Source organism: Eschrichtius robustus, chromosome 14 (assembly GCF_028021215.1).
Source record: "Eschrichtius robustus isolate mEscRob2 chromosome 14, mEscRob2.pri, whole genome shotgun sequence".
Taxonomy (NCBI): domain Eukaryota; kingdom Metazoa; phylum Chordata; class Mammalia; order Artiodactyla; family Eschrichtiidae; genus Eschrichtius; species Eschrichtius robustus.
The window spans coordinates 6,966,331-6,988,209 of NC_090837.1; the positions used below are offsets into that span (position 1 = coordinate 6,966,331).

The 21,879-nt window shown below is 53.2% G+C and overlaps 1 protein-coding gene across 3 annotated transcripts; it reads right to left on the reverse strand.

The window, feature by feature from the left end:
* Window positions 1-2,806: 2,806 nt before the first annotated feature.
* KMT5A (lysine methyltransferase 5A) lies at window positions 2,807-20,316 on the reverse strand. 3 transcript variants are annotated; one of them, XM_068563321.1, is made up of 8 exons: window positions 20,238-20,316; window positions 15,264-15,385; window positions 14,000-14,156; window positions 10,689-10,908; window positions 10,212-10,299; window positions 7,267-7,326; window positions 5,446-5,636; window positions 2,807-4,703 (listed from the first exon to the last, which is right to left on the reverse strand). In XM_068563321.1, the coding sequence occupies exons 1-8, from the start codon at window positions 20,245-20,247 to the stop codon at window positions 4,493-4,495; spliced, it is 1,059 nt and encodes a 352-aa protein (XP_068419422.1). In that variant the 5' UTR covers window positions 20,248-20,316; the 3' UTR covers window positions 2,807-4,492. The 3 variants fall into 3 exon arrangements, with proteins under 3 accessions (XP_068419422.1, XP_068419423.1, XP_068419421.1); XM_068563322.1 differs by lacking the exon at window positions 20,238-20,316 and adding an exon at window positions 15,654-15,933; XM_068563320.1 differs by lacking the exons at window positions 15,264-15,385; window positions 20,238-20,316 and adding an exon at window positions 15,654-15,844.
* Window positions 20,317-21,879: the final 1,563 nt, after the last annotated feature.

Consider the following 21,879-nt stretch of genomic DNA (forward strand, 5'->3'; position numbering starts at 1 on the left):
GTCTTGGTTTCCAAATCTGTGAACTGTATACAGTTGACCCTTGAATAACGCAGTTTGAACTGTGAAGGTCCACTCACACACAGATCTTTTTTCAATAGTAAACACTGTAGTACTGCACGACCTGCAGTTGGTTGAATCTGCGTATACGGAGGAAACTCGAATATGGAGGGCTGACTATAAGCCGTATGCGGATTTTTCGACTGTGGAGAGGGTGGGTGTCCATAACTCCCTGCATTGTTCAAGAGCCAAATACACACACACACACACACACACACACACGTATATATACATATATAACGTATGTATACCTACATACATATATATGGTGCACATACATCTCATTGAATCTAAGTGAGGCACCATTATTTTGTGTGTTGCTATGACAGGAAAAATGCTACAAATTATAACATTAAGATGCTATTGATTTTAAGACTCATCCTGATTTCAGCGATGTTAAAATGTGAAAAAAATAAAGTGCATTTAGGAATCAATGAAATACAGTCTGTAGATAGCAGGAGACTATACTTTGCAAAGAAACTAATGAGCCTGCTGAACTCACCCTATGAGCCTGTCTTCTTAGTGAGTAACACTGGCTTACTGAACGTGTTTCCCTGCTGCCTGGATTATCTCATTTATTCCTATAACATCTGAGGAGATGGGGACTAATACTAATCGTCCAGTTTACAGATTTGGAAACCGAGACTCCAAGAGGTTAAAGTACTTTACACGAGGTCACGTAGCTGGGAAGTTACTGCCCAGGATGCAAACACAGGCCTGATTCTAAGGCCTCGGTTCTTATCTGTGATGCTCTGTGTACCCTGATTCTCCAGAAAGTGCAAATATTAATAATGAGTGCAATTTACTGTATGCCTTGCCCACACCTATATATGTTGCCTCACCTTACCCCTATGGGATGGGCGTTATTATTCCCGTGGTTCACCCAAGCAAGTGCCGGCACAGTGGGGCTAAGGGGCTTGTCTAAGGCCCCAGCTGGAAAGTGATAAAAGTGGGACTTGAACCCAGGTGCCAAGGCCAAAACCACTCTGCCTCCCAAGAAAAGTCGGCAATGTTCAAGTGTCTGGTCCAGAATGCCATCTCAACAGCGTCTTAGATCGGGGGCTCCTGATTCCTGTAACCCCGTGTAACGCTGCAACCCTGACTGGCTGCTGCCCTCTTAACAGCGGGGAGGGAGGAGGATTTCTGCACCTTGGAGGTGAGAGCTGACTTGGGGAACGAACCCGAGCATCCTGACTTCAGAACCGCAGACGCTGGGGTGTGGCCGTTGGAGTGCCAGAAGCTAAGTTCTTGGAGCCGGGCCCAGTGTGACCACAGACAGCAGAGACACGACCGCTCCCACACTGCAGGCTTCCAACTCCAAACCCAGCCCCAGAAGGAGCAGGCTTAGAGGCAGTATCTATCAGTCCTGGGCACTTGTAAACAGCGAATGATAGAAAACCACCCAAAATTTTCATCCTAATAATAGCTAACATTGATTACTGAGGGTCATCTATGTGCAAGCACTTTTTTTTTTTTTTTTTTAATTATTTATTTATTTATTTATTTATTTGTGGCTGTGTCGGGTCTTCGTTTCTGTGCGAGGGCTTTCTCTAGCTGCGGCAAGTGGGGGCCACTCTTCATCGCCGTGCGCGGGCCTCTCACTGTCACGGCCTCTCTTGTTGCGGAGCACAGGCTCAGTAGCTGTGGCTCACGGGCCTAGTTGCTCCGTGGCATGTGGGATCTTCCCAGCCCAGGGCTTGAACCCGTGTCCCCTGCATTGGCAGGCGGATTCTCAACCACTGCACCACCAGGGAAGCCCCTGTGCAAGTATTTTTTATGTCTTAAACTCATCCAATCCTCACCATCACCCCGACACAAGCACCAGTATCATCTTCATGTCACCGAGGAGGAAAGTGGCACGCAGGGTGGTTAGGTAACCCGCCCAAGGTTACACAGCTGCTAAGTGGCTGGAACCTGACGTTCTGTTCCAGGGCTGAGCACTTGGCCACCAGGCCACACTTCCCCTCCAACGTGAGGAGGTAGTAATACATGATGACTGAATCCTCCGGAAACCCCTGCAAGGCAGGTGGGCAGAGGCTGTTCCAAACTTGATGGACAAATTTCAGAGGGTAAGTGATTTGTTCAGGGTGACAGCTGACAAATGCTTAAAGCCGATCGACGATGGGAATGCATCTTCCGCCTGTAAACCAAGGACTCTACCCACAGTCCCAACCTGCCTCCAGTGCCCAGGGCTGAGGGAACTAAGCCTCTCAGGGGCGGGTGGTGGCATGTGCGGTGGGGATGGCGATCTGGGCTGGCGGCGGGGGCGGGGCGGGGTGGGGACACGACTTCCAGCACCATTGAGACGCCTACCTGAGAATCAAGTCTAGCACGTTAGAAACAACAACAATAATGACAATTACAACAGCTAAAATGTACACTACTTGCCAGGCATTGTTCTGAGGGGGCAACATGTTTAACTTTTAATCTCCACAAGCAACCTCTGACCCCCCCCGCCATGATAAAAACGAAGAGACTGTCCCCTAGGAGGACAGTCACCAAAACTGATTCACACTGGTGTGTGGCCCTTTGTAAAATAAAACGGGAATTCCCTGGCAGTCCAGTGGTTAGGACTCCGTGCTCTCACTGCCGAGGGCCAGGGTTCAATCCCTGGTTGGGGAACTAAGATCCCACAAGCCGTGCAGTGTGGCCGAAACAAAAAACAAAACCAAACCAAAAAAATGCAACTTTTTTTCTGCCTCTGCCTTGTAAAAAACAAACAAACAAAAAACACAAAAAAACAGAAAGACACATGTAGCCTCGCCTGGCAATAAATATTTTAATTTTCATTTCATTTTTATGATGACAAATAATTTTCAAGTTTATTTCCTTCTTTTTTTTTTAAATACAAAGCTAAACCACAAACAGGTACAACCAAGACATTTTATCTCACATTTACACACTCCCATCGGATCCTCCTCCAATTCACTGACCACTGACCAGGCAAGTGTGGGGTAGGGGGAAGACTTTCTTAGGTAGCACCGTCGTTGAGACCGGGGCGGGGGGCACTGAAGTTGAGGACAGGCTCTCATACCTGTCTCCATTCACATTTACCTGGGAGCAGGGGGCCAGGAGACCCCACGTCACGGCTCCAGAGCCCCAGGCCCCTGAACTACAGGTTAACAGAAAGTGGGAATCGGTTCCCCTCTGGGAGGAAGCTATCTGCTCCTCCTGCTGTCACAGTCGAGGTGAAGACTTTACCCTTAGCCGTGATCCCTGGGCCGCTGGGCCCGCCCGCTCCCCTGCACTCCAGCAGCTGGGGTGGGGCCCTGCATTTCGGGGCTTGTAGGCTCACCCTTTGGGTCATGGCTGCATCTTCACAGGAAGGACACCAGGGGGTCTGACAAACAAAAGCCTTGACAGCAGGTCTGGAACTTTCAACCCAGCAGAATCAGGTTGGGGCGGGGGGTGGGGAGGTGGAAAATTGGGTAAGTGATTTCTGGTCCCACTACAAAACTTTATTTTTGATTAGAATAGTGTACCCATCTCAAATCTCTTCTACAGAAACAAAACCAAGGGGGAGAAAAAAAGCCAAACTAAAAAAAAAACCCAAACAAAAACGCAGCCACGTCACTCACTTCAAGACCTATATACATGTAAGTTGTCTTCTGTGGTTTCTTTTTTTTCCTTTTTTGTTTTTTGATTTTTATTATTTTTTTTAAAATAAGCTCAGTGTTCACATTTCTATAAAGAGATCAACCCAGTTTCGGGAACCCCTGCCGGCAGGGCTAGGTAAGCAGTGCTTGCCCCTGCCCACATCTGCTTTGATTCCCCGCCCTGATGCTTCGAGGTGCCCAGAAAAGCGGCAGCCCGTGGAAGAGTAAATCTAGGCCCGGCCCGTGAGCCACCGGGTCAGTAAGCTTTCGAGAAAGCAGAGGGGAAGACTATCTTACTGTGAAACCTTTTTAAAAAATATTCATACACTTCAATGTGCGCCTGTCGAGATGTCAGGAAAACAAGAGCTTGGGAACATCCCGTCCAGGCCGTGGGGAGGCAGCTCTTCCTCGCGCCCGCCTGGCACTGGGACGTCGGGGGTGAGGAGGGGAGAGAGTCCCGGCTCCTCGGGTGGACGCAGGCGCATCGCCCAGCTTCCTAGTTCGTGTTCGACTCTTTCCTCTAAAACCTGTGCTGAGTCTTTGACTGCATGCACGGGAAGCACAAACGTTCGACTTGTATGCAAAAAAGGTACAAAAACAACCAGAATATAAAAGTTTTGGTAATATAAGGCCATCTGTTCAAGTCCACCTTGGAAACCTGTAACAGATATTTAAATACTACAGTGAAAAGGCATCTTAATATACTTTTTTAAAAACATCTGAAGTAATCTGCTAAGATTAAATGTGTAAAAAAAAAAAAAAAAAAAAAAAAAAGTCAATTCCCTTTGAGGGCACTTTGTCCATTGAAGAAGGGAGGGGGGAGGGGCGGGGCCGTGGGGTTAATGCTTCAGCCAGGGGTAGGCTTCGATGGAAGCCCGGCTGCGGTCCCCATAGTCGTACAAGAGCTCCTCCCCAGCCTCGATGTCGCGAGAGGCAATGAGGATGAGGTGAGGCACGCCGTCGATGTCGTGCAGTTTGGTTTGGCAGTTCCCACATTTACTGTGATTGATCAGTCTTCCCAGGCGATTTGTCTCTCTGGTTGCATCCACGCTGGCGGGGAGGGAGGGCGACAGAGGATTAAATTGATAAAAAGGGTTTTGAACCCAGTCAGAGTCATGCTTGCTCTCAGCTGTGGTGGGACGGTTATTGAGGGCCACGTTTTTGGGAAAGCGAAGTAACTCAAAAAAAATATCTTTAAGAGCCCAGAGAGGCGCTCGGTGTGGGGTATCCCAGGCAGGGGGCAGGCCTAGACGGGAACGCAAAAGGCTCTTTGTGGAAGTTCTGCATAATAAATAAGTGAATAAAAATCAACTATGTTGACAGTGGGGGGAGGCCGTGCGAGTGTGGAGGCAGGCAGTACGTGGGAACGCCCTGTACTTTCCACTCAGTTTTGCTGGGAACCTAAAACTGCTCTAAAAAGTACAGTCTATTTAAAAAAAAGCAATCAGTGACACTGCCACACTGGGGACAGAGAAGTCAGCGATTCCCAGAGCTGTTCTGGCCACGGGTCCCAGAGGAGAGGCCAGGTGAGCCCCTACGCAGGCTTTCATGAGACTGGTCTACGTCTTGTCCCACGAGACGGCATCCAGAACCACTCCGATCCCCAAAATTAAACATGGGAAGTCGGGGAGCTGCATCACAGCTTTGAAAAAAAGGTAGCAAGAACTAAACAAGAAGCTGGAGCAGGAGAGTCAGCGTGCCCTCGGTGGCCCTCTGGCTGGACCTCTGCCGGGGGGGGGTGGGGGGGGGGGGTGGGGCGGGGAAGAGCCACTCGAAGCACCAGGGGACTTACCAGTAGGTTTTGCTCAGATACTGGAAATAGTACATGTAGCAGCCCGTGGAGGGGTCTTGCGCGTACAGAGCCTCCCGCTTCTTGGCGTCGGTGATCTCGATGAGGTCCCCGTGGTATTCCACCACAAACTCGCCCCGGGAGAACTGCTTGGTGGCGATCACGCCCCTGCCTTTGCCGTCGATGAGGTCAATCTGTTGGGTGGTGCCAAGAGGGAGGGTTGGTTCATAACAGCAGCAAACGCCACCGTGCAGGGCCGGCTTCCGGGGGCGGGAGGCTTGCACCGCCTTCTTTGCACAGCTTTACTGCGGCAGGCCATAAAATTCACTCATTTCACACGTACAGTTTGGTGGGTATTAGTCAACATACACAGCTGTGCAACTATTGCCACAATCCATCACCCCAAAGAGTTCCCTCCCTTGTGCCCATCTGCAGAGCCTTGTTGCGCCAGATCCTGAGAGATCTGCTAGGTGGGTGCTGCCCCATCTTGCAGGTGAGAAAACGGGATTGGAGAGGCAGAGTCGTGTCCACGGCCACAAAGCTAGGAAGCCGTGTAGCACAGACTCAAATCCAGGTCCTGGCCTCTTCGGGGGAGCAGTAGGACCCAGCGTTCTGAGTCTCTCCTGTATCCCATAATTAACCCTCCTGGGTTTCTCCTCACTCCATTTTAAATGGAGATGGAGGGTGACTGCTTGAGGGGTCCAGACTTGAATTCAGATCCCCCTAGGGCAGCGGTCCCCATCCTTTTTGGCACCGGGGACCGGTTTCGTGGAAGAGAAGTTTTCCATGGACGGGGGTGGGGACGTTCAGGGGGTAACGCGAGCGATGGGGGAGCCGCAGATGAAGCTTCGTTCGCTCGCCCGCAGCTCACCTCCCGCCGTGCGGCCCGGCTCCTAACAGGCCGTGGACCGGTATTGGCCATGTGGCCCAGGGGTTGGGGGCCCCTGCCCCAGGGAATTCCCTGGCGGTCCAGTGATTAGGACCCCAAGCTTCCAATGCAGGGAGCACAGGTTCGATCCCTGGTCAGGGAACTAAGATCCCGCAAGCCGTGCGGTGTGGGCAAAAAAAAAAAAAAAAAAAATTTCAGATCCCCCTCCATGGCGGGTGGAAACTGAAGCTTTCCAACCCCTGGGTCCTAGCCCAGGGCCATCTGGCCACCACTATGGAGACTTGCTCCCCTCTCATCCACCCAGTGTCTGAAATGTACGAAGAGAAAAGCAAATCTCCTGGACGTTGCCATTTCCCAGGAAAACAGTCTAGAAAAATTTGATCAGTTTGTCCTTTTAAAAGTTTCCCTAAGCATCATGGCTAAACGAAAGAAGCCAGATAAAACAGGCTACACATTCTATGATTCCATTTGTATGAAGTGTCCAGAATAGGCAAACCCATAGACACAGCAAGCAGACTGGTAGCTGTCAGGGGCTGAGGGCAGGGAACGCGAGTGAGTGCAGATGGGTACGGGGTTTCCGTTTGGGAGGATGAAAAAGTTCTGGAACTAGACAGAGATGATGATCGCACAACTGTGACTGTAGGATGTACTTAACTGTACACTTAAAAATGGTTACAATGGTAAATTTTATGTTGCATGTATTTCATCATAATTTTTAAAAAGTTTCCTCAGGATAACATCTCATGTTTCCTTCGTGAGGCATTCCCTTTAACGATACTTTTAGCATTTGGTCCCTCGACAACCTGTAACGGCCCGCCTGGTCACAGTGACCACCAGAGGGTTAAAGCCGTGCAGCTCCTATGTGAGCCTCTGCACCAGGGAAGGGGCGACTTCACAGCCTTAACCTCCACGCAGTAGGCCCTGCAGCCCCTTACCTTCATTCCTTCTTCTTTCCCACTTTCAATCAATTCGTCTATTCTTTTCCTTTCTTCAGACTGGGTGGGGAGGAAAGAAGAAAGGAGACGTGCGTCAGCATTCTCTCCGAGGCCATTCCAGGAGCCCCGGCCGCCCGCAGGTCACTTGCAGTTGGCCTCCAGGGCATCGGTCCCGAAGGATGCCCAGGCCCCCAAGCCCCCGTCCTTTCCTCACTGCCCATCTGAGGCGGACCATTCGCCACCTGGGGTTTAAAGAGGCCAAGAGGGAGACAGTGGTGGCCCCAAGGGCAGAATCGGGCTTGTGGCTATGTTCTGTTTGGCCCACGCAGACTTCTAAAAAATATCAAAATTGCTGACATCTAAAAATCAGGACTCTGACTTCATACGACACCAGCCACGGCTGATCAGAGAGGCTGCGCCCTTCAGACGGGGTGCGTGTGCCCACCGCCTGTTCACTGCGGAATCTTCTGGCCTAGAACAGTGCCTGGCACGTAGTGAGCCCTCAAAGCAACAACAGCCCCCCGCTGCCCCACACGCACGCACACAGCTACCTTGTTAAATGATGAATCAGTTACAAGCGTGCAGAAATAAATGGGAGTAATCGTGGGAAAACTGGGATAGGCGACGGGGGACTTTCCTGCCGTGACAGAACCAGGCAGAGGAGACAAGCTGAGGAGAGCTGGGGCCGGGGAGAGGCCCTGAATGCACAGCCCTGAGTTCCACTCTGGAGGCTCGGGGGTTTGGGGCATGTGAGCAACCAGCTCTGAGCGTCCTAAAGAGGATTCTGGCAGCAGCCCACGGGGGACCCAGGGCCTGAGCGGGCGGGAAGGGAGCAAGGTGTGAACGAGGGTGAAGGCGGCGAACAGGAAGGAGGGACGGACTCGAGACGTTCCCAGCCGGAGTCAGCAGGCTGCTCTGCACGTCAGGCCCGGCGCTGGGCTGGGCTGGGCTGGGCTGGGCTGGGTGGCGGCTGACGCAGCCAGGGCTCTGCCAGCACTGCAGTCCCTGCCCCAGTGCTGGCCGTCACCCCACCCACAGTCAGGCCAACCAGAGAAGGGGCACCCCCAGCGAAGCAGGGAGGGGTTCAGGGCATCTCCCCAGGGCCCAGTTTCCACCCTCCGGCCCTGGCCTTGGACCCTAGACCTGAACCCAGACCTGCCTGCTCTGTCTCCAGCCACAGCGAGGTGTCTGCGGAGCTCTTTGTCTCACCCCCGCTGCCCACACCCAGCCCTGGGCCTCGGTTTCGGCCGGCCCCGGAGGGCAGGCAGCTCAGGCCTGACCTCACCCCTGAGACGAGGCCCAGCTGCCCCGCCCTCGGGCTTCACCTCTGCGGTCAAGAGACGCCGCCGCCCTGGCAGCCGCAGCCCCAGCAGCCCGGCCAACAGCCGCCTTGCCGTCCTGGCCGGCGACCACCTGGCCGCGGTGCCCGCTCGGCAGAGCCAACACAAACGGCGGCGGGCACAGCGTGTGTCTCCCTCGCCACTGGCTCTGCGTCCAGGGACAGCGTGAGCTTTACTGTGCCGCCTGCTGCTTGCCGCCCGCCTGCTGCAGGGGCCGGCAGACCTGCGGTGCAGCCCACTGCAGCCTCCACTGCCCCGACAGAGAGCCCCCGTTGTTGTTGTTTTTAATTAAAAAGGCCAACTCAGCTGCCCGCCCCCGCCCCCCCTGCAGCCCACAGCGGCGCCTGGTGGAGCCCCAGGCTCCCCGTGTGGGCGCTGCGGCTCTGAGCGGGGCTGGGCGGCGTCCCGGGTTCTGGGGGCTGGCACCGCCTCGCCCTCTGCAGTGCTGTCTCTACGATGACCTCACACCGCCTCCCGCTGCAGGCAAACAGCTTGTAACAGCTTGTTCTTGGCTGAAAGACACTGCCTTTCTAAGGAAATAAAGCCAAAGCTTTTCTCTAGGGGGAAAGATGGACCTCCCCCCCCCTTTTAAAGGAAGTCCTGCCAGTTCAGAGGTGGGAGGCGGAGAGAGGCTAGATCACCATCTGTACAGCCACAGCTCTCACATCAAAAGGCCGAAGGGGTCTGTGCCGGTTGAAAGGCCAGGGCCCCCCACCTCCCTTGTTGGGGGCAATCCTGAGCGCTACTCCCAAGCCTGCAGGTTACCCTGCAGCCCCCGGGGCGGGAGGGTGGACGGAAGCAGCCGGGGGCTGCAGGGCCCGGCCACACCCTGGGTTTCCCTAACAGAAAGGCAATAACCACACCTCACTGCATCAAATATTGATCGACTGCACAGCTCAGCACTCTGCAAACACGGCAGGCGGGGGCCTCACAGCCCGGTCAGCCTTCCTGCCTGGTTTTCGCACGTTCCGAGGGACAGTGGCGGGGTGGGAAAGAGCAGAGAGGGGCCCCGGGAAGGGACAACACGGGGGAAGCAACAGTGACAATAGTTAACAGGTGCTCAGTGCATACCAGGCACGGTTCTAAGTGTTCTACATGCATTAACTTAAGAACGTAGCCCTCCCAACAACCACACACGGTACTGCTTTATTATCCCATTTTACAGACAGGACAGACAGGCACAGAGCAGTTAAGTAACTGGCCCGACATCACACAACCAGGAAGCGGTTCCCAAGCCACTGCTCTTCACTACCTCGAGACATGAAACCTCTGGACAGCAGAAAAACAAGCCTCCCAAGAGCACGCAGCCTTCACGGTCCTAGGCTCCAATGGCCCTGCCAAAGCCACTTTCATGGTAAGTCCTGACTTTCCAGGCCACATGCTACAGGCGACAAGGCTCCTCCACAGAGGCATCGTAACTAAGCTTCATGGTGACCCAGAGCGTTATGACGACCCCCACTAGACCAAGGAGAATATCAAGGCCATGGAGGCCAAGAGACTTGTCCCAAGATGATACAAAGCAAGCTCAGGCTGTGCACGGCAAGCACTGCCCACTGGGATGCCCTGCCCCTTCCGAGAGCTGGAATCGAAACCACGTGACTCTACCTGCAGCTCAGCTTTGCTCTTCCTGGAGCTCCTTCGAACAGGGTAGAAATCTGTGAGTTTACGATTCTGCTGCGTTTTTCCTTGAGCTCTGGGGTGAGAAAGGAAGAGGAGAAAACAAGTATTAGCACCGAGACCACATTCACATCCAGGAGGCACACAACCCCTTAGCAGCAGCCTCCTTGGAAACCATGTCACTTCAACACCTCTGTCCACTGCGGCCCAGGGTCACTTAGGCTCACCTGCCCACGGGGGCCTCAGAGAGAATGTCAAAGACAGGCTGCCTACTCTCGGCAGGGAGTGGGCTCCTGAGCTCTGGACCCGTGACAGACCAAGATGCTGACAAACAGTGGTGTCCCCGGTGGCGACTCAGGAATCTGAGCCTTGACGGCTCAAGGGGCTGAGAGGGTGGGCGGCCTCACCCCGGCTGGCACTGGGCAGGCTGCCCTGTGTTAGGGGTGGCCTCCAGGGGGCACTTACTTTTTCCTGGGAGCCTGTTTGCCCCTGACGGGCTTTTTCAGGGCTTGCTTGGCGGCAGCTGCATTGGGAGAATCACAAGACGAGGTCGGGGTTTTGGGAGGTTCTGTTGCTTCAGATTTTTGGTTTGGAAAAGGGGCCAGGGGACCTCTCCTGGCGTCTTTGATCTTCTGTTCCTCGGCCTTCATGGAGCTTCGTATTGCATTCCCAGAGTTTCTTTTCTCTGTGGGCAGAGGGTGGGGAGAGACAGGCTGACTCTGGACCCACCGGCTCCCACTTTCCAGCCCTCAGCCGCATGCTAAGACAGGCTTGGAGAGAAGAGAGGGATGGGACGTGTTGGGCAGTCGTGCCCTTGGGCTGTTAAGCTTGGTGTCCACTAACCAGTATCTTGGGCAAAGCATCTGGCTTTACTTTTTGACCCAGACACTGGGTGCAGCTTTTGGTCTTCTGCACCTTTTTTTTCTTTTTCTAGCTTTGTTGAGGTATAACTGATAACTACAATTATAAGATATTTGAAGTGTTATACCACGATGAGTCAACATATACATTGTGAGTGGATCCCTCTCATCTAATTAATCAACACACTGGGCCTTCTGCATCTTGAGGGAAAGAGCCCTTGAAGCAGAAGCACCACGGCCGGCAACACTGGCGTGAGGGCTCGACCAATGGCTTTTCAGGAAATGGGCTGCAGACCCCAGGGAAAAAAGCTAAATTCCTAAAGGGTGGGCCAGTGTTGGTGGACAGGAGTAAGGCAATAAAGCAGAACCTCTCCCCAGCAAAGACCTCTTCCCCAAGACCTAGCTGCCTGGCGTGATTCATTTCAGACTCGTTTTCTTTTTTTTAAATTCCCTGTTCTAACAGGGTCGGAGCCCAGTGTTCACAGTGGTTCCCAGCACGGTGCCCCGACACCAGTCAGTGTGTTGTGAGGGACGTCGCCAATGACTTGTTACTAAAAATAGTTGTGGAGCACCAGTGTTGGACTATTTTTTCTCAAAAAAGATTTTACTTTTAACAAATAATTAAATAATACATTGCTGGTGGGAATGTAAGATGGTGCAGTCACTTTGGAAAAGAATTTTTGGCAGTTCTCCAAAATGTTAAACATAGAGTTACCATATGACCCAGCAATTCTAGTTCTAGGAATCTATCAAGAGAATTAAAAGCAGATGTCTACACAAAAACCTGTATATGAACGTCTGCAGCAGCTTACTGATAATATGGAAATATCAAAAAATGGAAACAACCTGAACATCCATCAAATGATGAATGGGTAAATAAAATGTGGTACATCCACAGGATGGAATATTATTCAGCCACAGAAAGGAACGAAGTACTGACACAGGCTACAACATGGATGAACCCTGAAAACATTATAATGAGTAAAAGAGGCCAGACACAAAAGGCCACATATTAGATGATTCCATTTATGTGAAATGTCTGGAATAGGCAAATCCATAGAGATGGGAAATAGATTAATGGCTGCCTGGGGCTGGGGGAAGGGAGGAATGGGGAGTGACTGTGAATAGGTTACAGGCTTTCTTTTTGGGGTGATGAAAATGTACTGGAGTTTAACAGAGATGATAGTTGCACATATCTGTGAATATGCTAAAAACCACTGAATTGTACCCTTTAAAATGGTGAACTTCAGGATATCAGAATTATATCTCAATAAACAAAAGAGAAAAATAAATACATCAGCACCCATCCAGACCATTCTTGCTCCTTGTACGCCCTCTTGGGTGGAGTTAAGGCGTCGGGCATGACCCTAGAAGTGGGTGGTGCTCGTGAACATCAGCTGTCATGTTGAGTCTGCATCAAGGCAGGAAAAAGGTCTAGAATCATGGACAAGAATCTGGACCTTGGGGTCTCCTCCAATGTTCCTCCAGCCCCCAATTCTGACTGTCGCCATGTAGTAACATTACGAGTCAAATCAGCTAGCTTGTGTCCCGTGTCCCCATTTAGGACAATCTACATCCCGCCCCGTTCCAGAAGGGATGTGAGACTGGCTGAGCGCCATCTCAAAAGAGCCCCTTCTCCAACCCAGTGTGGCGAGTGCTGTCCTGAGTGCTGCCTACGCGGAAATGCGGGGAGGGGCAGGCCGTGATGCTCGCAGGCCAGTGGAGAACAGGCTGACGTACGGAGAGCTCACAAAGCCGCCCCGACTCCTTTTTTTGGCCGCGCTGCACGGCTTTTGAGATCTTAATTCCCCCGAACAGGGATTGAACCTGGGGCTCACGGCAGTGGAAGCGCCGAGTCCTAACTACTGGACCACCAGGGAATTCCTGCACAAAGCCCATCTGCACCTGCTCTTTTAACTGATCTTCAGAACGGTCCTGTAGGACTCCTCTCTCTCCCACTGTACAGAGAGAACTGAGGCTCAGAAAAGAGTAGCAAACTGCCCACGTCCCTTCCTTTCATAAATGGCAGAGCTAGGATTGGAACCTAAATCATGTGAAGTAACATCACCCTATGTACCAGGGGGAATCAGGCAGAGGGCTGGCTCCTGCCCCTGGGTCTCAGATCTGGCCCAGAGGCTGGGCTACCCCATCCCTTATGGCACTTTCTGTTAACAAATACAAAGCTTCCTTGTACGGAGCTGGTGATAGCCAGAGCTCTGCTTCTCTAAGGCGAGGTTTAATCAGAAGGAAGCACGGTGAATTGGGGGAAGCTCACACGCACCAGCGCCCCCGCCCCGCCCTCAGCTTTAAAAGGGAATATTTGGGTTAGAGCAAGATTTGGAAGAGGTCTCAGCATGTTCTCCAGGGCCAGACAGAATTTTCAATAACCATTAATTTTCTTGCTCAATATTTTAACCCCAAATCTCATTCCAGAGTATGATGCTCCAGAGACTAGCACTGAACACTTGAGTAGAAAGAAACTTTAGAACTGAGGTCAAGGCCAGCTCATAAAAGGGAAAGAAATCAGTTCCTTAGGTTCACACGACTCAGCGGGAGTGCAAGCAAGCGCATGGTCTGGACAACCTAGACTCATAATTTCTGTACTTTTAGCACCTGTGAGCCTCTCTAACAACAGGCCAGGTGCCGTATTTTTGCAACTTGGCAAGATAATCAAGCCTGAAGGACACGCGAACTCTTGTGAAAGCAGGGAGAACCTGTTAGACCAACAGGGCACACGCCCTGGAACAGGCAGCTCTTTCCCCTGTGTCTGTGTTTCCTAGCAGCAAGACAAAACATGGTTCAAACGTTTTGAACTTTGGCTTGAAAAGACTGGATAAAAATTTAGCACATTTACATTATTCTGCAGGATACGAGCCGGCCAGCTGTAGTAAGAACAGGGCCATTTCAGAGGCTTACCGTCGCGTTTCCTGTAGATTCCGGCTAACGGCTTCCCCTGGCATTTGACTTCGTGATGTGCAACTGAGTTCTCTTCCTGAAGGGGGGAACGCATTCCAGAGCATTTGTTCGGGCTCATGTAGGTATAGATCTTTGATTGCCCGGTAAATACATTCTCCTAAAACGACAAATGCATATTCTGAAAGAGGCTTGAAAAAGAAGATCCCACAAGATTTAGGCAGACGAGGGGGCAATCAGAATACAAAAGACAAAAAATAGACAACATCTCTCAAAAACTGGGCTACTAGGCGAAGCCAGCCCCAGCAGAGCAGTGGAAGGTTCAGAATCCCCCAGGTCCAAGTCCGTCTCTAATTCCATTCGCTAAGGGGGGACATCTGGCCAGCAGAACCAGCCGTCCACAAAGATCTATATAAGAAGGAGGCAACCTACCAGTAGCAAGGAGGTCAGAAGGACCAGGGTAAACAAGGCCGGGATTGGAAGGGCTGGCCTAGTGCAGGAGCCGACTGCCCTGGCAGGAGCTGCAGGGACTCTGGCACAGAAGCGGGCCTCAGGGAACCTGATCAACCACTTCCCAGTCCTGAGGTCAGCTGGCAGGACTTGCCATTACTGCCTGAGCCTTCTGTGTGCCCAAGCCTGGCCCCTCTCAAGTCATGCAGCCCAGCAGCCTCCCAGGACTGCGGGACTGGGCTGCGGTTGGGGTAGTTCTCTCGGGCTAACTGGGGGGTGCGGAGCTAATGGAAGAAACGCCTAGAGCCGGCGCATTTAGGGCGGTTACTCGACTGCGGTGGGCAGACCGGTGGGGCGGACAGGTCACTGCTGGTGTCTCTGGGTGTGCGGCCTCTCCTCTGAGTAAGCAGAGACGGGAGGAGGGCCTTCCCAGAAACCCTGCCGAGCCTTTCTGCCTGGTGAGCCATTCAACACCAAGTCAGCGAGACCCCGTGACCTCCCCGAGGGCCCCGGGCAGGCCCCGCACACTCTGGGAAGGCGGCCACCACCGGGGTGGCTGGGTCTCGGGGCATGGAAATGCCATAAAGACACAAACTTTTCCGAGGTCAAACACTGCCAGGGTCATGGCGGAGCGGGCGTGGACGCCACTCCCAGGCAGGCAGCAGAAAAGGAAGCTGCCCGGCCTGGCGCCCCGCCCGCACCCCCGCCCCAGGGCCGCGGGGGCGCCCACGTGCTCTCAGAGCGGGGCCGACAGGGGCGCCCGGCCGCACGGCCCCTCGGGGCGCGCCGAGCGAGTGCGGGGAGGGTGCCTGCTTACCCCGTTGGTGCGGGGCCTCCCCGGGCCCCTCCGCTCCACCATCTCCGGGCCCGGGGCCGTCGCTGCCACCGCCGCCGCCGCCGCCGCCGCCTCCACCGCGCGGGGCTTGGACATCTTCCTGCCTGGAGAGGGGGACCCGGGGGAAGCGGGGGAGGGGGCGCTCAGGGCGCGGCGGGGCGGGGAGCGGGGCCGCCCGGGCCGGGCGCCGCAGCGGCGCCTCCCGCCGCAGCCATGTTCCGAGGGCCCGGCGGCGGTGGGCCGCCCGCGCCGCCGGGAGGCCGGGGCCGGCCGGCGGGGCCGGGCCGCGGCCCGAGTCGCCCTCCCGCCGCCCGGCCCGGCCGGGCCCCGCGCGCCGCCCGCCCCCCGCGCGGCCGGGCCCGACACACCCACCTGCAGCCCGGCCAGGCCCATGGCGGCGCGCCCCGCGCCCTCGCCCTCGCCGCGGCCCGGCCACCAGCGCTGCCGCTGCCGCTGCTGCTGCTGCTGCCGCCGCCACCAGCGCCGCCGCGGCGCCCCGGGGAAGGGCCGGCGGCGCCCCACGGCGCCCCCTTCCCCCATGGCCTGCGAGGCAGAGCCCGGCACCCGCGCGCCGCGGCAGCCCCGGCCGGCCCGGGACCGAGGACGCAGGGAGGGAGGCGCTGGCGGCGCGTCCTCCGCGGCCCGCCCGCTCGCCGCTGCCGCCACCCACCGTCCGCTCCCGGCCGGGGAGGGGGCTGGCAGGGGCGGCGCTGCGAGGCTCCTCCGGAGCGAGGGAGGGAGAAGGGGAGGGAACGAAGGAGGGCGGGCCCCGCGGCCGCGAGGAATCCCGACTCGGGCGCGCCCCCTCTCGCGCGTCCTCAGCCACTCGGGGAGGAAGGGGTGGGAAACATGATAATGACAGCCCGGGCTCTCGGCCGGCCAGGCTCCTACTCTCGCTGGCTCAACGGCTATTTCGGGAGACCCGTCCGTGCCAGGCGCAGTCGGCAGCGGTGAACGCGACAGGCGAGAGCCCTCCTGTGTGCCCGAGCCTGTGCTCACGGAGCGTTTTCCTGGGCATTTAACCTTCCCGGCAAGCCCCTGGGGGCCAGGTCCTGTGGCTAACCCGTTTATGATGCGGATACTGAGGTTCCAAGGAGGTGCAGGGGCTTGTCCAAAGCCACAGAACTAGAAAGCGATCAGGTCAGGTGTCAAACCCAGGCGGTCTGCACCTGACCGGTCCGGACCCTGGGGAAATAGAGCCAGGAATTATAATGGTATGTTTGCTGGGTGCTTCTCTTGCATACCTTATGCCATTCAGACCTCACAACGGCCCTTTGAAGGTAGACACCATTATTTTCTCTTCCACAGACAGGGAAAACAACCTCGGAGAAGTGAGGAGCTTGGCCAAGTTCTCAGAACTAGAAATAGATTACCAGGCCAACAGACCAGAGCCTACACTCCCGGCCACTAACTTCCAGATTACAGGTGAGGAAATAAACATGGAGGAGCAAATGGTGTTGCAGAGGGTTTAGCAAGTCACCCAGGTCTCCTGTCCCCGCACGAGGAAATGTCCTGGGAGGCAGGGGTTCCAGTATACCTTACTGCCCTGAACCACTGTGCTGTAGCCATTAGGGTTTGAGGGCCCATGGCCAAAAGAGTCCCTGTATTTGTGCAAAGTCATAATGCAAACAAGACACCTCGGGGCATCTAGCCTTGGGTTATGGACTGGGAGGCAAAGATTGGGTATCTCTCCCTGCATCTGCCCCAGAGGTGCAGAGGTGTGACCATGGCCAAGTCCCTTCCCCAGACTAGGCCTCGGCATCCTCGTGGATAAAAACTAAGAACTATGAATTCCATAAGGTACCCAGGGCACCTTTTTTTTTTTTTTTCCCCCAGGGCACCTTTGACATCCACAGATAAACAAATGGCTGTCACTTTAAGTAGCTGCCTCCCCTTAGAAGGGATAAGACAGTGGATTAAATGGCAAGACACTGCTCAGGACAACACCTCCCAAATCAGCTCATGCTTTAGAATCCTTCAGAGCAGGGCTGGGGAACCACTGCCATACCCATCCAACCACTGACTCCAGTGGGGTAGGGTAGTCTGCCCACTTGAATACCCAAGCGACTATGCAGAGAGTTAGGATTCTAAAGTGACACTCTTACACCCAGGTTGAGCCATCTGAAACAGTGTCTGTTACCTCTGCAGGGCAGAGAAGGTTTGTAGTTTGTTGCCAAACTATCATTGGAATCATGGTCTGGAGGCAGGAAGCAGCTGCTCAGATCAGCTTGTCCATTTCTCATACTGTTTTAACTCCCTCGCCCCCACTACACACACATACTCAGGGCTATAGCTTTCTCCATCATAGCCCACAAAATGCAGGGGATACATTAAAATACAAGTCTAGCACCCATTTCTCTCAACTCTGCAGCTCTAGTAGCTAGAAAATGTAGTTCAAATCCTTCAGTAAAGTTTCAAAACACTTTGTTTTGTCTGTACATGAGGTGTTCACGTGTGCATAACAAATACATATACCCAATCACAGAAGTAAAAACTCTTAATGTTGCCCAGGGTCTCATAGAAATAGAATCCAACAGCAATGATACTAATAGCTCGCACTTACTGAATGTTTATTGTGTCAGGCCGTACAATAATGCATTATTTAATTTAACCTTCCCAACCATTTATGAGAAGGTACTATTCTATTTCACAGATGTAGAAATCGAGGCTTGGGGAAAATAAATCACTTGCCTAAGGGTCACATGACTGAGATACTGATGGATATGAGGATACTTCAGCATAAAAAAAATGTATATTGCTTTCCTCAAACTCAGACACTAAAATAACAATTCATTCATTCAACAAGCATTTATTGACTACCTACTGTGTTCCAGGCCCTGGGCTAAAGACACAACAATGAACACAGACAGAGATGGAGCACACTGAGGCCAGAGGGGTGGGTAGGCCCCTTACAGGCCAGGGTGAGGACTGTGGATTTGATCCTAAGAACAAAAGGGGAGTTTAGGGGCGGAAGGAGTGGTGAGAGTCACATGATAAAAATCTGTGTTCTTGGGGACCACTCTAGCTGCTGAGGCACAATAAATTGGAGATGGTCACAGTGGGAAGAGGGAGACCAAGTATGAGGCCATCTGACAGTGGCAGTAGAAACGGGGAAAAGTAGATGGACGGATCCTGCCCAAAGTAATATCCTTGAGGCTGTAAATATTTACATGATTGTAAAACTTCAAAACCAGAGAGGAGTTACCCGGTATCTGAACATTTTGTTCATGTGACTCCGCAGGGCTCTCAAAGTGAACTACAAGTTAGGAACGAAGACCTCTTTTCTAGAAGAAAAAGACTGACTCTTCATGGTGGGGGGAGGGGGTCATGTGCGTCACTGAGAATCACTAACCAGTACATTACAAAGGTGATTTGCAACCTGTTATGGTAGAAGCTGGGAACACTCATCTTCACTTTGGCTAAATAAGGGAGGTAGAGTGGAACAAGCAAAGACACAAAATGGCCAGAGTCTGGACAGTGACTTTGGACTTCAGCTTCCACCTCTGAAAAATGGAAGTAGCAGTTTGTAAAGATTAACTGACATAATAAAGCACCTGGCCCTCAACGGTAATTATTACTTGCCCATATTAAGTATTTAAGTATTTCAATGGCAGAGTGGTTCACTTTGTTTCCCCCCACAGATTAATTAAAGCAAGCTATTTTTTTTTTTTTAATGCACTACTGTTAAAACAGGTAGTTTAAATGATTTTGCTGTGATGGGAAAAATGAATCAGGGAAGCATAGCTTTATTAAGATTTGTCAGATAAATTAGTCAGATATTATTAAGTATACTTTTAGATGCTTAACCCTTTTCTGAAGAAAAATATTTAAGGCATCTTACTTTTCTGTGTGGACTGGGTTACGAAGCTCTTTAACATGAAGTTCACTATGCCTCATTTCTTAATCATAATCTAGGTAAATCTTGTCCCAAAAGACCGTAAAGGGATGCTGGGAGAATAAATGATCCACCTGGGTGCAGGGGCTGAAAACAAAGAAGCCCAATAAATATTTGCTGAATGAATCCTTATTTTATTCATTATGATCGCCATAGGGAGCATACTGCATTAAGGCAAATTCCTACTAATATGTAGGAATTTTGAGAAAGATGTAAAACCTCAACTTATTTCTTTTAAATAATAATTCAAGTGAACCATCACGCTCAAGTTTTTGCATGAAGGAGACACAGCGGCTGGAAATGACCAGCGGTTGGAGATCACTTTGCCACATAACGTGGGTCTTACTGTCCTGACAGCAAACTAACTGCGAAGAACTTCAGGCAGGGACATCGCCTCCCTCGCGGCTGCACAAACCCACCCAAGCCATCTCCCGTGGGCAGGAGTCCTGATCAGCTGCGGCGCGAAGGGCCGCCCCGGGAGGTGCCAGGGGACCTGTTTCACCCCAAAGTGGGCCAGCGGGGCCCGTCCCCGCCCCGGCGGCGCAGAGCTGACTCAGGGAGTGGGGAGGGAAAGCAAGGCGCCTGCTGCGGGGTCCACTCCGACGCGCTCCCCACCATGTAGGTTACCGATCTGCGCCCTCGCCTCGGGGTCACCTCCTTTCCTAACAAGAGAGAGCCCTTAAGCAGGCGAAGCCTCGCCCTCCCCCCATTTGTATCAATGACAACGACTCCCTGGAGGTGCCCTGCGCTTTAGTTTCCAAACAGCTTTGACATATGGCCCCATTGCGTCGGGAGAGGCAGGCCACCGGGTGCCCACACTTTAAAGAGGAGAAACCGAAGCACGGGAGTGGGAGGGGTTTCTGGGGGCTTCGGAAGCGAGGGTGGGGACGAGGTGGGGAAGGTTCCGCAGCCCCGCACCCGCGCACCCCCGCTCGTCCCCGCGCTCCGTGCGAGCAGCTGGCGGGAGAGCGCCTCCCTGCCGCAGCTCCCGCCACCTCAGTCCCGCCTCCAGCGCGACCCCCTATCCCAGCTGCCCCGGCGCTGGCCACCCGGGCCAATACCTCTAGCCATGGCCGCGCTCTGTCACCGCCTAGGATCTCCCGGGAAACGCAGCTTTCGAAAAAAGTTACAACAATTGTAGCCAACTGCTCCGCCGGACCCCGGCTGCTGCCCTGATTGGCGCCGCTGCCCGCCTTTCCCCAGGCTTCCTGCCGTAATAGGCGAACTCGAGAGGGAAAGCCCGCCCTTCTCCCCGCCTCCCCGGCGGGGGCGGGGCGAGCGGCCGCACTTCATACAAACGCTTTCAGGACAGGTCCCAGCGGAGGACGTGGGAGGGGGTTTAAATTTTACCGTCTCCCCACGTTGATTGGCTGCGCTGGAAGGACATCCGCGCTGCCATTGGGAAGCCCCAAACTCCGCCCTCTCCGGGTGCTGCAGCTCCGCCCCGGGGAGATTTATTAGTCACGCGGTTGGAGGCCGGGCCTCGGATTAGACCCACTCGGGACTTCCGGTTTTTCGGGCGTTTGACCGGAACCCGACCTTTGACCCCTCGACCTCCCCTTATGACCTGGGAAGCCTAGGTCCCAGCAGTTTAACATCTGCACCACCTTGACCTTTCCAGCAGTTTAATCCATTCATTCCTAAATTGAAAGGTTTATCGAGTCCACTCTTACAGTATTCAAAACCCGCGGGCACAGTTCTTACCAACTGAGTCAGCCTCGCTGAGCCACAGCAATCCTAGCCCAACATACCCCAACCGTTTTACAGATGGGGAAAGAGAGGACCAGCAAGAACAGGTAACTAACTTGCTGCCCAGTGTCACCCAGCAATTTAATTGCAGGTCCTGGATCAGTCTTTTGACTGTTAGTCCACTAGAGGGCTACCTTAACCCCACGGAAACAACCGGGCACCTTTCTCCACCCAGGGGAGCTCGGTCGTAAGGTCCCAGAGAAACACAGATGTCCTGGGTATTCTTTGCTTTGAACACAGGTAAGGTGTCCAGTTACAGCTCTTCCCTGGGGACCCCTCCTGGACATATGAGGAGAGGTCACTCATCCATTCTCTCTCTTCGGTCCCCAAGAAGAGTTTGGAATCCCCACCATTGCCCAAGTACCCTACCATTGCACCAGGAAAGTAGGAGAGCAAAATAAAGTGATATATGTGAAAGCACTGGGAAAAGTAGGAAGCAACACTTCTCACTCACTGTGTGCCCTTTGGTATATTATTTCAGCTCTCTGTCCCTCTGTTTACCCAGCTGTCAAATGATGGAGTCAGCTGTGATCTCCAGGTTTCCTTCCAGCTTCCATAAATACATAGAGGTTTTTACTTTCTCTAAAATGCATTAATTCAACATTTATTGAGCTGTATACCTGACACTGTCTGGTCCCCCAAGGATACAGTGGCGAATAAGACAGATCCCTACATTTTTTAGGACAGAAACTAACAAGAAATCACTTTTTAAATATTAAATAGCTATTAATGCTATGGGTAAAATGAAAACAGGGAATTTTACAGAGTGTGAGTGGGGAGATCATTGCTTCTATGGATTGGTGAAGTCAGAGAAATCCTCTTTGAGTTGGTGGCTTTAAGTTATACCCTAAATAAGTGAGTCCCAAGGGAGAAGGTACTTGTAGGTAGAGGGAATAGTGAGTGCAAATGCCCCAGAAGTGGGAATAAGCTTTGTTGTCTGGGGAAAGAAAAAGA